Source organism: Cornus florida, unplaced genomic scaffold (assembly GCF_030987335.1).
Source record: "Cornus florida cultivar Cherokee Brave unplaced genomic scaffold, ASM3098733v1 CherokeeBrave_3.0.0_Hap2_Chr01, whole genome shotgun sequence".
NCBI classification, from domain to species: domain Eukaryota; kingdom Viridiplantae; phylum Streptophyta; class Magnoliopsida; order Cornales; family Cornaceae; genus Cornus; species Cornus florida.
The window spans coordinates 103,383,296-103,400,260 of NW_026775571.1; the positions used below are offsets into that span (position 1 = coordinate 103,383,296).

Here is a 16,965-nt window from a genome sequence, read left to right on the forward strand (position 1 = left end):
CGAAAAGTTTTTAAAACTTGCACGTTTTCCGACACAACCATCAGTTGATGTCTAGCTAGGTGGTGGTACGTACTCTCTCAGCATCAAAACCCTGAGTCCATCATATTCCTGTAACGATCGACAATAACTTTCCCATTGTCTTGGAAAATTTGCAACGAGTGTGGACCATTTTATAGGATCAGTGTTGTACTTGATAGATTGCCGAGATGCACATTTTTGGGTAACACTCAGAACACGCAACCATGCAAGGTTTAAAAAAAAAAAAAAAAAAAAAAAAAACCAACAACAACAACAGCAACCACCATATATCATGCAGTGCATTCATGTGAAAACTGTAGCTAGTACTGTTCCTTACACTCAATATTCATTGTAATATATTCTAATTTCATTGAAGCAAGTAAAAACAACATTAGGATAGGAACATGTTGTACGAGTTTGGGTTTTGTTATTGCTAAAGTATAGTATTTGTCCCAAGCAGACATGCATCCTGGAGATAGACATGGTAATTATATTGGATCCTAACAAGCCATAATATTATAGCCAACCAGCACTCGATCAACCAAACAGAATAAAACAAACAAATTACGACTAAGAATATATAGTTGTTTATCATCCATAGGTCAATCCCAAATGAATTAGAAACTTCTCTGTAACGATTTCTGTTGTTCTTGCGATTGGTGATATTTTCCCTTTATTAATGGCGAATTTCATTACTATACAGGTATTTGTTTATTATTGATAGTGGTGAAATATATTCTCCAACCCTAAAGAACAACAGAAAATTGTCACCGGAGAGGATTCAGGTCCATCTCAAACACCAGAGAAAACCTTAATGCCGGATTCATGAGCTTTCTGTCCCTTCTCTGTTTTGAAGAATTTGAGATATTCCAAGTATTTGTATGGTTTGAAGAGTAATGGGTGTTCTTCATCCACTAACTCGTTTGGAGCTTTTACAATGCCCCCTTCTTTTGGGCTCGCAAATAGTCCCACTGAATACCTCGTTTTATTTCCGGTCATCATAATCCGATGAATCGGAGCATGCACACGCCCATTTGTCCATGCCTACAAATTGATAGAATTTAAATTAAGTTTTAAGAAATGTTATGATCATCTTGATTCCTTGAATATTGTAATATATTCATAACATATCATTTGATTTTGGTGTTACAATGAATAGGTCCAAGGTTCAATTCTCCCTCCCCGACTAACTACTAACCATTCTCAGGTATATATATATATATATATCTTAAAAAAGGACATTTATCAAAAACCTTTATTCAAATTTTTTTTTTCTTCCTCTCTTTTTGACCAAGACCAAAATAAGTTCGGTGAATCTATTTTTACATATAAAGACCTACTTTGAGAGACTTGACCAAAACCGTTCATAAGACTTTTTAGTTAAGGACATGTTTCACTGAGTTATCAGTCTTCTAAGGACAAAAAACTTGAGAACTTAAATTTTGGTTTTGCTAGAAGTTATTTTGAGAAAGTTTTAAGAAGACACCCTTATTTGAATTATTTTTTTTGGGCTTGTGTCAATTAATTGTTTGTTTTCTCTGTCTTCCCATATTTGTAAAAAAGAAAAAAAAAAAAAAAATATATATATATATATATATATAGCAGAGGGAGCAAGTGAAGAAACTAACGTGGAAAGAATCTCCGGCCATGACGATGAAAGAGTCCGGTGAGGATTTCACATTGATCCACTTCCCGTCCTTGCGTTGCACCTCTAACCCGTCTATCTCATTAAGCTGATACAATATTGTAAAAAGGTTCTTGTCACTGTGGGAAAACAGCGTAAGCTTGCTCTCCATAGTTTTGGGTCCTTCATACTTTAATGGTAGAAGAGTGTATCGGGTCGTATCAATGTGTTCACCACAGTATTTCTCAACACCTAAGCTCTCCAAAACCATCCTTCTTATCATTTTATCCATTTCAGATAGCTGCTCTGCGAAGGACCGTACTGTTTTGCTGCCAAAGGAATACTATATGGTCAAGATTAATTAATATTCTGTTATTTTAGTTTTCTAAAAACAGTTATTAAAAAGTATATCGGTTTTCTATGAAAAAATGGCAAAAAAATTTATTTTCAAAATCTTTGACCGCATAAAAGAGCTAACAACAACAACAACAACAACAAAAACTAAAAAAATTAACGTACCCAAAGCTAGGGTTTCCTTCTGGCCACAAGAGATTAGTGAAGCTTCTGAGTTTTTCGGGGATGAGAACATCTTCGATACCCATGCCCTCCCAGGGCTCTGCTGGTGACTCCCCAGTCATGTAGCTACTGTAGGGCGTCTCAACAGAGATTCCAGATTTTGTTTGCAAAGGAAGTTCAAAGATCTCTTTTGTTGCACCAAACATCGATTTTCGAAGCTCATAAGGAACTTGGTTGAAGAAAGCCTCGAAGCAACCATATTCTTGGAGTGCTTGCTGAACCCGGGGTCTCACGGAGTCCCACTCAGGAGTGCCCGGCTTTAGCTCATCTGAGAGATCTATGACAGGAAGCTGGTTGAAAAGTGCTTCAGAGCCCATTGTTTTTTTTTCTTTCTTTGACAGTTAGGTTGATGAGCTTTAAGATGTTCTATACATAGCAAATTTATATAGAATTTTGAACATGTTTGTCAAGTTGTTAATTTTGTTACTGCTTGGACAAATGATATATATTAATGTACTGACGACTGAGGATGCTTTAAATATTTGCATTCAATTTAAGTGGTGTTATAAAATATATGAGTTAATAGAGAGAAAGCAGACAGAAGAAATATATAATAAATAAGACGCTTGAGAGAGAAATGGTAGGAATATTAGAGACTTTTAAGATAGAAGCTGTACCAGATCCATACACAACATCTCTCTCTCACACACACACACACACACAAATTCACCTAGCTGACGTACATCACCTTGTCACCTCACATGGTTTTAGTAAGTCTCCTTCATTATTGTTTTGCCACATTTTCAATTTCTCTGAAAGTTGAATTTTGGTGCCAAACAAGGAATATACAGCTTGCATTCTTATTACATTTCTACAAATTTTCCACCGCCAAGCATACATGAAGTGGAGGTCATATCTGCAACAAGTAAGCTATTACATGTACTGACAAGGATGCTTTACCATGCTTTTCACGTTGTTAATTTCGTTATGCATTGTTAACATGTCATAACTGTGAGTGTACGCAACGGAATATATATAAGAAAGTTTTGATTTTGTAAAAATAGATCTTGTGTTTTTTTAACTTACTTTGTTTTAGCAATTAAATAGTTAATTACATGCAGATAAAATAAAACAAAGTATAAAGTTAGAGATGACACCAGAATTTTAGCAAGGAAACCCCAATTGATAAAATACGTCAACTGTTATGGAAAAAATCTTGTGGACTTGTGCAACCCAAAGTAAACTAATCCACTATGCTTGAAACAAAGTATACCGAACTTTTGACTCTGGCTCTACCAATAAACTTTACAAAGTAAAATTGTCGACATTTTTCAAAGTAAGAAAGTGCCAATGAACTTTCGTACACCTTTCATAATAAAATCAATATATCATAAAACTAATTATCTGAAGGAAAAAAAAAAAAAGAAAAAGAAAAAAGAAAAAAAGAAAAAAGAAAAAAAAGATAATCATCTCAATAAATTGCAAGATGGCGAATTATACCAAGTAAACTCCATTTGCCAAGTATTTCAGCCCCTATTAAGTTCCAGAGTCATTCATGTGCATCAGACAAAAATCAAAAGACATGCTATGTATGAATAAATTACATTCATGGCGCTAATATGCATGACATTTTTTAGAACTTTAAATTTAATGAATTTGTAGGCGTGGACAAATGTTGATCCACTTCGTCGGAATTTAAAATTCGTCAAAATACAAAAAGAATAGAAAGCTGAAATTAGCATAGAGGTTTTCTGTGGTGTTAGAGATGCACCCAAATCCTCTAATCCAGGGTCAATTGTAGCATGTCTCCAGGCCTGTCTGCTTGGACAAATATTATACTTCAGTAGTAATTTTTCTTGTTTCAATGAAATTAGAATTAATATATAACAATGAGTGAATTCCAAGAGGAAATAAAATATTTTTCATTAATGCTCACAAGGCTACGTAAAGTGTTCACATGAATACTCTGGTTGCTTGTTAGCTATATATATATATGTATATTTTTTTTTTGTAAGTAACTTGTTAGGTGATAGTTTTTTAACAATTCTATACTTCCAAAAATTTAAGCTAATTAAAGAATGTGACTAATATATATTAATAATTATGTGAGTGTGTCTCCAAAAATGTGCATCCTCCGTGGCGAGACACAATTGGGCAACAATAGGTGCGCTGGCAAAAAATAAGGACCATCTCGTAGGCCAGCCCAAGATCAGGAGCACGAAAATTAAGTGTAAAGTCTTAGTTGGGCCTTTCCATTGTGGCCCAATCAACGCGAGAGGAGGAAAAAGATAAGTCAGGTCAACGGATTGGATCAGAGTCCAAGAAATGAGTGGATAAAAATTCTCTCCTTTGCCCTTCTCACTGGAAGCTATCAAAAAATTGCTGAGGTGGCAGTTGAGTTAAAATAGTATTTATTATTTTCAGTGTATATACACTTATTTTGTAGGAACTTTTACATATAAGTGGTGATAGCAAAACTTTATTACTATATCATTGATGTAATTTGCATATTTACTATATCATGAACCAAAATGAACCTTCATTTTGAATCATTTATTAAGCTAAAATTATATTTTTCACCTCTAAAAGTTTAGTTTATGCACAATTTAACCAAAGAAGAACTTTTAGAGATTCTAGAATATTTTCACATAGCACTTAAAAACTGTTACACTTCACTAGAACTCGGTAATATAACACGTAACCTTCACTGAAGAATAGAGGAACTTAGATCTAGAATTATTTTTGTACAGAATATTCTAGATGCTAGATGGCAAATATTTTAGCCAGGTTTATGAGTAGAATAGAATTTAATAACTTAGATAACTCTATAAAACGATTAGGAGAAAATCTAGATTATATTAAAAACTAAATAGACCATAATTCTAGTCCAAATAATCTAGACAACAAAATAATATTAGTCGCAATTAAAGACCTAAACAGTGATATTAAAAGTATTATAGAATATCAAAAAATAACTATAGAATATTTAAAATCTTTGAAAACAGATATCCAAAGGTTATTACAATAGTTTTATGAGCACTAGTATTCCTGATTATCTAGCAGCTTTAGTCGAATTTTATAAAATTGACAAAGACCCCATAAGATTTACAAGTTTTAAGACAGACGTACAATCAACTAATATAAATATTAAACAAAACAACTTTTTAATCCAGTTATTACTCCAGTTATCTGAAAAAGTTAATAAGCTTGAAGAAAAATTAAAAGTAATACAAAAAAGTATTCCTAGAGAATCTTCTAGAGAATTTTCTGAACTATCAGATAAAATAAAACATTTAAAGTTATCAACGAATTCCTTTCCGACAAAAAACAAGCGTGTAAATCTTTTACAACCACATAGAGAATGGCCATTGTTCTTAGAAAAGCCAAAGAAATAATGAGGGTAGAAGATCTATATGATAATGAGCACGATGCTCAAAAGTATATAGAAAAATGAATGAAAAAAGTATCTAATAAAGTTAATTTTTATTCTAATAATTTATTAAATTTCCAGAGCAAAAATATACAATCATCTTAGCCAGCGAAGGATAAGTGTAGTAAATAACCAGGTAATTTTAGATCTCATAACGCCAAAAGCCTGTCAAGAGTTAGAAAAAAATAAATTAGAACTTATGCATTTAGGCATAATAATGATTGGAATAGTAGGATTAAATAGATCGGAAGTAGGAACCAGAACACTCGCATATATTTATGATGATCGATGGAATAACCATTAGCAAGCACAATTAGCTAGCGTTAAAATAGATCTAACAACCAACGCCGCCATTATAAGATGTATTCCTAATTTTACGATGACCACTAGAAAATTTAGTAAACATATAAAAATAGCCATATCCACAAAGGGATATAATTAATATGACCGGACAATATGAAAACTTATTAATTAATACTTTACTTATAGGAAAGACAGTTAATCAGTATAATTTAAAGTTCAAAGCTCAATTCAGTGAAATAGTTAAACCTTTTAGTAGCAAATATGTCCAAATTATATAGGTTAGAAAAGTAAGCAGAATAACCCATGAAGAAATAGAATGGGAATTACCAAATCTTACTAAAACAACCAAAAAGATTCATGAAAACAATATGATATATGTAAAATATAGTGGAGAAATTAGTATAAGGTTTAGTAATTATAAAAGACAAGATAATTTAACAGATGATATCGAAGAAGAATTCTTAACTACTTTAGTAGAAAAAGAATCTTCTGAAGAAATAAATATCCTTTATGATAAATTAGAAGATGAAATTCTAGATAAAATAATGTACAATTTTGACAATTTAGAAGTCAAATACTTACAAGATAAATATCCAGAACCTAAATACAAACTTATAGAAAGTATTTACCCAGGACAAGGAAATAATGATGATATTAAAAGAAATATTCTGAACGTAGAACTTGAATCCTTTTATACAACATATGAGTTAAACGCATTAAAAGAAGAATTAAATGTAATAGAACATAGAGAAGGAAAAGAACCAGAAGGATCAGCTTCTCAGTCAGTTAACCAAGAGATGCCTAACGCCAAAGGTAGTACTAATACCATAAACGATAACTATACCACTGGACAACGATTAAATCCCACACAAGAAACCTATGTAGAAAATAGAAAAATACTAGATATGTACACATGGACACAAAATCATAGACGTTACGATAATATACCAGCACAACAAGCAAGAACAATTTTAGACATATCACGACACGATCCCCAAGATTAGGCAAAAGTAATCAAAATTGGGAACATGACTGTATTAGACAATCCATTTTAACCAATTTTGATAATAAAACTCAAGCCCTAACTTATTATGAAACTTTATTAAAGGGAACAATCCATGATTGGTGGGAATCTTACAAACTAACATATCCCAATGATTATGCCATTTTACGTGATAATTTTACAATTCAAGGTTTAACCAGCCTGTGATGTTTTCATTTTTTGCTATTTTTCTTTTTCCGGGATTTTTGTTGCTGCAAGGGCATTTTTATCTTTTGTAGTTTTGCATACCGGACACTACGGAGAGTACCGGTTGTGTCCGAGAGTTGTCTGGGGCATTTCGTTGAGTTCAGGACTCTTTGAAATACAAAGGTGATCATTTTTGCATTTTTCTGTTTTTTGGGTCGGATAGTCCCGTGTGGGACCCACTACCGGAATTGTTGAGTACTGGTGGCTTTAGTTGGATTCATTTGCATCATGTTTATTTTATTTAATGTGTTTTAAGTATTTGTGAATTAAATGTGTATTTATGTATGTATGTGGTATAAATTGAGAACCAAAAAAAATGAAAAATAAAAAGGAAAAGTGGTGGGACCCACTATTATTCTTAAGTGGTCATGAGACCACAATTCTTGGTCTCATTCCCTCTTCTCTCCCGCTGCTCTCTTTCTCTTCCTTTCAAACTTTCATTTTCTTTTTCTTTTTGCTTCAAGACTTTGAAGCTTGATTTCTCTTTCAATATTTGGTATTTTTGGAAGCCGTTTGCGGCAATTCGAAGATCACGGCGAGATCTACGAGTTGATCGGAGCAATTTTGTGTTTGGTGCACTTTAGGAGATTTGGGATCTAGGGCACAAATTGGGGCTTTTGGCTTAGTTTGAGGTAGGGGTCTCTAATACCCAATTTATTGTTCCTTTGTGAGTTTTTCTACTTTAGTTGTTGTCAAGCATGATTAATTTGAATTGATGGTTTCTTAAATGACTTAATTGTGTATATGAGGCATGTAATTATGTCTATTTGTTGATTTACATGGAAAACATGCTTAATTGTTGATCTTCTATGCCTAATGTGTTCGTTAAATTGTTAGATGTTATTATGATGAAGCATGTTAAATTGTGAAGCTTAAATTTCCTTCATTTTCATACTATTGGGAAAATATGTAGCATGCATTTATGGCAGTGGGCATGAAAGAAAAAAGGAAAGTGTTTTGATAAGAAAATGAAAAGGGGTTCTGGGGAGAAATTTTGAGAAAAATAGTTTTGAGAAAACTCGGTCATCGCGGAGTCATCAAAGGGCCGGTGTGTTAATGTAACCTAGAGAGAATTAGGGAGATCGCCCTAGCGTGGTTGAGCTATTTGAGCCCCAAATGACGCCGTGGGGGTACCAAGGGTCAGGGACAGTAGCCAACCCTTCTCTCGTGTCGCTGCGGAGTCACCAAATGACGGGTTATATTAACAATTTGTGAAATGATGGATGTTTTTCAGAAAATGGGGAGTGACATGCATGGCATTGCATTCATGACACGACATTTGCTTGTTTTGATTTGGAATTGATATTGTATTTTTCTCCGGTTTAGCATGATCCCGCTTCCTATTGTTCTATTCATTTGTCTAGATTCACGAGGTCATAAGAGGTGTGTCTTAGGCACCACCTACTGAGCAAATTGATAACTCCATTTTATTAAACATTTTTCAGGAGGCAATGGACGCCGACCCCTCACCAGTTTAAAAAGGACTAAGAAATTATTTTTGCCATCCTTTGTATATTTACTACACTTTTGTAAAACCACAAAACCGTAATGAAATGTATTCTTTTTGTAAGTCATGGCTATATATTGTAAACTATTACTTATGTTGGTATTTTGAAGGAGATTGTGACTATGTAATCACTTGTTGATGAATGGGAATGGTAATCATATTTTAATCTATTATTGAGACCATTTAATTGTGTAATACCATATTTTGTTACCGTGAATTCAGAATTTAATTACTTAACAGGTCTGGTGTAGGTTGTGTATGTGCTTAACTCAGCCAAAATGTCATTCCAGTAAGTTCATCAGGGGCCTTGTTTCAGCCAGCTGACCCTCACCATCAGCCGGCCGAATCACCATCATCAGCCGACCAACGCCTGTACAATGAAAGTCCCGAGAGTATTCATTTTTCCCTATCGTTTCAGCTGACTAATCCTGTTTTGTCAACCGGCCGAAGAAGGCTCATCAGCAGGCTGATCATCCCCTTTTGACCCGTAATATTTGACCATCATTGTAAGATTATGTTCTAGGGTATTTTGAACCCCGGTGTGAGTTTTATAACGGTTTTGGACATAAGAAGTGGAGAGTATGACCTAGTTGACCTCGGTTCAGGGCAAGGACCGGTTAACGATTCGGAACCACGGGTTCGGGTCATTACAAAATTGGTATAAGAGCGAAAACCATTGGGACGACGGGTAGAGGCTTACATAGGGTTGTATGGGAAGTTGTTTGCATTGTTTACGTGATTAATTGCTACTTATTTATTATTTGGAAAAGCATGTTTAACTGCTTATTTGCTTATGTGCTTACATGCTCATGTTAAGTTGTTTGTTGCATAGTTTTGTATGATAAGTGTTGGTATGGCATCATTTCATGTTGAGTCGTCTACGGTGAACCTTGGCGTCATGTCATTGAACTGTTTCCTTGTTTTATAGTACGATGCCGCCACGAAGGGAACCCAGAGGTGTTGGCTCTAGACCGACAAGCGGTGATGTTGACGACAGATCTAGCTTCAATCCAGCGGAGCAAAATGAAGGAGATACACTTATTAAGGATTTGATTACCCCTAGAGATGTTTCTATAAGGAGGAATGATGTTGAAGCACCCATTGAAGAGGGTAAAAGTTCGACGGAGCTAGCATTGAACCGTTTGTTATAGAACGCCTTGAAGGCAACGATTGTTACTCTACCACAACCGGTGGTTCAAGTCGAGGAGACGCCGGCACAGAAGCGTCTCAAGTTGATTTCGTGGTTTTCTAAGTTGTTGCCAGTAATGTTTGAAGATGGCGCAGATCCTGTGATACCCCCTAACTTCGGAACACGAGTTGATCAGGTCCGCGTACAAAATCAGGGAATATCAGCCAATGAATAATAAACAAGCACAGAATACAAGAGGAATAAAAATTAAATAACTAAATAACGCTGAAAGGGAAATCTAAATTAATAATTAAATAATAAATCCTCTAATACATTAATCTCCAATAAATTCTCATTATAAGAATAAAACCTCCATAATACAACTTGGGAATCCATACATTGTGAACCCCTAATAAAAATCCCAACTAAAGACGAAACAAATAAATGTCTAACTCAGAAATAATAAATGCTAGCAAAAACATAGTGGAGGTTCTACGTCTATGACACCGGAAGAGTGATGAAGTCTGGCCTCTGCTCTGCACAAACTGACTATACGTCTGGAACTGTCGAGGACCTGAAAAGATAACAACAAAGGTGGGTCAAAACCCATGAACAAGCCTTTTCTACTACATCCCAAAGAGAGACCCGAGAAACGATACATCCTAGTCCGACTCATGCAATAACTACGTAGGTCAATATACATAAGTATACACACTAAAGACTTTCATTAGATCATAAGACAGCCTCAACCGGATAGTAGGTCTCATATAAGCGCACACAAGGTGGTCATGACTACCTTTTCTACCAGGGCACACATTCTTATAACCAGCTACTTATCTCATATGGCAATATACGCCAACCCTAACCATCGATCCCGAGATTTCAAGCTCGATTCATGGTACCCAATTAAAATATATTTAAATATCTATAGCCATATCCTGACAATGGCACAATTTAAGGTCATAACCATATCTTGACAATGGTATGACACAACGTATAGGTCTAAACTTAATAGCTAGCCCATACATTTATCAGCAAGCCATATCCTAACAATGGTGCTGCTAAGACCATATCCTGACAATGGTCCTCCATTATACACTTCTACACAAGTATGTATACTAAAAATTAATATACATTATTATTATTAAAATTTAACGAGTATTTTAAATGGCTGCATAAGCTTCTCTACTTATCATGCAAGTAATTTAATGCAAATAACATTATTTACATTAACTCTTGCATGATTAATTATTATATTACTATCAAAAATATAAAAACAAAATTTCAGCCTATTAAAAGTCCCATACTAATAACTTAAAATGCAACCAAAGCCATTTATCGTATCCTGTAGGATTAACATAATAATATCCTCTGCAATAATTATTTATTTATTATTATTAATTTTTTTTTTACAAGGTAAGTTTTTTTTTTAAAAGACACTAAATTAATATCTTGCACCTCAATTTAGTTCCATTATAGTAACTTGTACCATACAAATAACCTATAAAAATTAAAGTCCCAAGGTCTAAACTAATCATAAACTAGAAGGAAAAAAATAATAATAATAACAATAATAATAAAAAATAAAAATAATAATAAAAAAAGTAACAATACTAGTTTCGTTTTGTTATATCCATGCTCTGTTGGGTTGCTCAGAGAAACAAGTATGACATGTAAGTTGGAACACTAAGGGTCTGGTGCATTACTTAGGAACTGAATAAGGTTAACATCAAGTGCAACTTACAAAATTAAAGTACTGCTACTACAATATCATTACGCTGGATCATATCAAAAGTCCCTTACATTTGAATTCTATTCAGATCAACAAGAAGAACAGGAAACATAAATTAAATCTATTCAGATCATATTCAGTTTCTTAACACCCAACAGAAGAACAACAAAACAAAAATAAAATAAAACAATATATATACATAAAGATAGAAAAAAAAAAAAAACATAATCACACCCAATCACTGAAAGAGCCGATTTACATATGCAATTTAATAATTTATTTTCTGTAACTTAACCCTAGAAATCTTTCTAGAGATGAATCGATCATGAAGTCAAAGAGAATGAATAGAATAAGGACTTGCCTCAAGAATTTCGGCCCGGAACTCCATGCCCTTCTTTCCGATTTCTCTCTTCTTTCTCCCTCTTTCTTTTCTCTGTTCTCACGCCGCCCTCTTTCTGTTTCTATTTTTTTTCTGTGTAAAGCAGCCTCCACACAAAGCCTTAACCGATATATAATATACTAATATGTAACCTAGTCCACACAACAACAACAGACCCACAATGACTTTACAACCATCAGCCCCTCTATGCCACGTTTGGCCTTAGAAGCCACTAATGCTACAACTTATAATATAACTAAATAAATAAATAAATAAATAAATATATATATATATATATATATTAACTACCACAATCACAATTACCAACTTCACAAAATGAATAAAATAATTATAATAACTTTATATCTAATATATCACATAACTTTACTGCTACTGATATCTAATATATCACATTTATGTAATAAGAACAATAACAACTTTAGTACTACTGTTACATAAACTTTATATATGTGTACACCTCACATTAATTTAGTTATATATATATATATATATATATATATATATATATATATGTGTGTGTACATTTATTTATCATATATAAAATATATACATATATATATATATAGTGTTATATATCTATCCATCCATACAACCAACTTTAAAAAATATAAAATAACACCAATAGAAACATGTACAACTACCTAACGAAATTCTACTAAATAAATACCATTTAATGACAAATAAAGAAACACCCCCACAACAATTCAATTAGTCAAGTGCATAAAATTAAAAAAAAACAATAATATAATAATGAAATAAAATAAACACTAAAATAATGAAATAAAATAAACACTAAATAATTAATATTTAACTGACAAACAAATAAAATCCTAAAACAAATATACAACCAATTCAAATAGCCACGTAGATAACTAAAATGAAATATAAAAAAAATATAAAAAAAATATAAAAAAAAAACCTTGAAATTTAGGGGTATTACAGATCCCATGGTAGCGGATGACTACATGGATCAAGTAGAAACTCAATTGACCTCTACGGATGTGACGGATGATTATGTGCACTTACAAGTTTTCCAAGGATGCCAAGCTTTGGTGGAAGTCGGTCACCAATCGGCACAAAGTAGAGGAGATGAGTTGGGAGAAGTTTAAAGAGTTATTCTACGAGAAGTATTTTTCGGTCACCAAGAGATGGGAGCTAAATGATCAGTTTAATGGCCTTATCCGAGGCAATATGTCAGTGACGGAGTATGAGAACAAGTTCACCTCACTCTCTTACTTTGCTATAGAGATGGTGAGTAATGAAGTTGACAAGTTTTGGAAGTTTATCTTCGGGCTTGACTACAAGATGAGGCCGTTGATAACGGCACAGTACATCAAAGTTTATTCGGAAGCATTGGAAAGGGCATTAATGTTGGAGGCGGAGGCCAAAGACAGCAATGCAGGAAAGGAACTGTGGAGACAAAAGAAGAATATGGAGTCATCTTCAGAGGGACCTTCATAGAAGAGAAACAGGGATGGTTCGTCTCAGTTTCAGGGGCAGCAGTCTGCATGACCCACTCCCACCACTCCTATGCCAACTGGGTTTGATAAGAGTGGAGTTGTTTATTTTCAGTGTTAGTTGCCTGGACATTATAAGTCCAATTGTCCTATGAGATTGTCTTCAGTTTCTTCAGCTCCGAGAGCTTGTTATGGGTATGGCCAGCAGGGCCATTTGATTTAAGACTGTCCGAGTCAGGGAGCAGGTACCGATAGTGCCATAAGGTCACAGCAAAGGCCGTCACAGTCGGCTACAGTTCAGTCAGGTTTCAGACCACCGCCACTACCACAGCCTGCCATGTCTTCTCAGGGTTCACGACCAGCTAGGAAAGATACTCCTAGTGTGTCAGCGTAATAGTCCGGTGTTTAGGTTGGCAGTTCTCAGGCACAAACACCTCAGAGACGTGTCTTTGCACTTGCACCGACTGATGCATCTTCTGGTCCATCAGTTCTCCGAGGTATTTTCCCGGTGTTTGGTTCTTGGGCTCGTGTTCTCTTTGACTCTGGTGCATCTCATTCTTTCATTTCATTATCATTTGCACTTGCATCGGGGTTAGAGGTCAGTTATATGGATCGGGCGTTATGTGTTGATACGCCAGTTGGGGTTCCAGTGTCCTTGAACCGAGTTGTGAGAAATTGTTCCATCGTGATAGTTGGGCGGACTTTTGTGTTTGACCTTATCCTCCTGGAGATGACTAGCTTTGACGTTATTCTCGGGATGGATTGGTTAGCTTTGTTTCATACTATGATCGATTGTTTCAGAGGAAGAGTCACAGTTTGCACTCCTAAGGGAGATTGTTTTTTTTTTTTTTTTTCATGGGAGATCGAAGTGATTCCCAATCTTTAGTATTGAATTCATGGATGAAGTCGTAGTGATTACTTTTTGGTTAGTCTTTTAACCGAAGAAGATGATGTTGTAAAAGAAGATTATCTTGCAGTTGTTCGTGATTTTCTGGATGTGTTTCCAGAAGATTTAACAGAGTTGCCTCCATATCGAGAAGTGGAGTTCACTATTGATTTGATGCCTGGTATCGCGCCGATTTCTATGGCACCAGTTGAATTAGAAGAATTGAAAAAACAACTTGATGATTTGAGGATAAAATGTTTCATCCGACCGAGTGTGTCACTGTGGGGCGCACCGGTTTTGTTTGCTAAGAAGAAAAATGGTTATTTGAGGTTGTGCATTGATTATCAGAAGTTGAATCATGCTACAATCAAGAGCAAGTATCCCTTACCAATGATAGATGATTTGTTTGACCAGTTGAAGGGAACCAGTTAAGGTCAGGATATTATCAGTTGTGGGTTAGGAATGAGGATATCTCGAAGATAGCGTTCCGTACACGGTTTAGACACTATAAATTCCTTATTATGCCTTTTGCCTTGATTAATGAACCAACGACATTCATGGACTTGATGAACCGCGTCTTTACTTGAACTAGTTTATTGTAGTTTTCGTGAATGACATTCTTGTGTACTCGCAGAATCGAGAGGAGCATGAGGTCCATTTGAGTATTGTATTGCAGATTTTACGGGAGCACCGATTGTATGCCAAATATGAGAAGCGTGAGTTTTGGTTACAGGAGATGAAGTTTTTAGGGCACGTTGTTTCGGAAGGTGGGGTGTCAATGGATCTATCAAAGATAGAAGCAGTTTTGACTTGTGTGATATCCTTCGACTTCGAGACATGGGTTGATCAGGCCCAAGCCCAAACCCGAGAGAATACCAAACAATTAATATTTAAATGAACACAGAGTATAAAAAGATTTAAGAAATAAATAATAAAGTTGAAAGAATTATTAACATAAAATCCTCAAACGTTAAATATTGATAAAATCCACCCATCCCAAAACCTCAAAGAATACAACTCTGGAATCCATCTAGTGGACCCCTAAACAAAATCCCAACCGGAACTAAATAACTGAAAGTAAAATCCAAACTAAAACATAAAGAGAAATCCTACGTAAGCGAAAGAATGAGTGACTGTCTCTGCTCAGCACGATCAAGCTCTAAGGCTGAAACTGTCGAACACCTAAGAAAAATAAGAGTGGATCAGGCCCACGAACAAATTCTATTCTAACTACAATCCAAACAGAGACCCAATACGCAGATACATCCTAGATATCTCAACAATATCTATCTAGTCCATACATATATCTACATTAAGGGACTCTCACTGGACTACAAAGGGGTCTCAATCTAAATAGAAGGCAACATGTAAAACGCACCAAAGGTGGGCATGAGTACCTAGACCTAACAGGGTACACCTCAACCGTCATAGCCAGCTATGCATCCCAATGCATATACGCTCACTAACCATCGATTCTGAGACTCAAGCTCAAACCGTGGTACCGTAGTCATATATTTAATGTCCGTCCAAAATCAGAGTATGTCATTCAATTATTCATTGATCTGACATAACTAACAACTAATCCAGTTAGTCACTCAACTTATTCAATTGATCTGACTTAACCACTAATAACAAATAATCCAGGTAGTCACTCAACTTACTCAGTTGATCTGACCTGAAGATAAGTAGGATTTAATTTTATAATCCGTTCCCTTATTCCAAAGTAAGACTTAGCGTTTTGAGCTAAACCATCCCTAATATGCCACCGTCCCATACCGGTGCATACACTCCATAACATCCATATAATTGATAAAACATAATTTATCTATTCATTAATTAACATCCAGAATAATGTCCCTGTAATTGACAGTTTGACTAATTAGATTTAAACTTCAATTAATCCGCAAAACCGTCCAATAATTGACAAAGTAGTAATCAATAGTACGTTAATTAAAACCCAGGGAATGATAAATTATAAATCATATAACCAACTGAGCATATTATATTCAATTATACATAGGTATAATTATACAAATCCAATTAACTCGCTAGAACAACAAGAAGTAAACAAATATTCCACATCCACTGACGGCATGTAAATAATTAACTAAATTTCATGATGTCCAGTAATATTAGCATATTAACATATACTAACTGTTTTAGGGTTCTAACAAGTTAATTTAAATCAATTAAAAGCCCCCGCTAATTTTCAGAATTCACAGTTAAGCCCCTGCAATAAAACAAACATCAAAAATTCACCCCGTAGGGGTGTTCCAGCAAGGGAGCCAGCTCCCCTTTCATGGGAGCCGGCTCTCCCACTCATGGGGCTGTCTCTCCCTTATGCAGAGCCGGCTCTCTAACCTAGGGAACCGGCTCCTTCCTTTAGGGAGCCGGCTCTCTTTCACACAAAGAGCTGTTTCCTCCTCTAGTTCTTCTTCGCCTCCGACACCATTACAGAACCTTCTATGATATCTAATACAGTTCCTAGGGTTTAATTCAAGTCCCAAAATTCCTCATTAGGCATCTAAACTCCAGTATACATCATTAATAGAAACTTAAAACACATATGAGAAAACAATTGATGCGACGAAACCAATTGAATTTACAGAACAAATAAAGTTTAAATCTGATTTAATAAGCATACAAGATTTATTTAATGTCCGATTAAATTCCTAGAGATATCTAAGCATGCACAGAACACAGGTCAAGGGGAG

At 34.8% G+C, this 16,965-nt stretch overlaps 1 protein-coding gene across 2 annotated transcripts; it reads right to left on the reverse strand.

Moving 5' to 3' along the window:
• Positions 1-287: 287 nt before the first annotated feature.
• LOC132310614 (probable 2-oxoglutarate-dependent dioxygenase AOP1) lies at positions 288-12,034 on the reverse strand. 2 transcript variants are annotated; one of them, XM_059808697.1, is made up of 4 exons: positions 11,870-12,034; positions 2,162-2,508; positions 1,647-1,971; positions 300-1,062 (listed from the first exon to the last, which is right to left on the reverse strand). In XM_059808697.1, the coding sequence occupies exons 1-4, from the start codon at positions 11,894-11,896 to the stop codon at positions 811-813; spliced, it is 951 nt and encodes a 316-aa protein (XP_059664680.1). In that variant the 5' UTR covers positions 11,897-12,034; the 3' UTR covers positions 300-810. The 2 variants fall into 2 exon arrangements, with proteins under 2 accessions (XP_059664681.1, XP_059664680.1); XM_059808698.1 differs by lacking the exon at positions 11,870-12,034 and having other exon boundaries at positions 288-1,062; positions 2,162-3,074.
• Between the last annotated feature and the right edge of the window lie 4,931 nt (positions 12,035-16,965).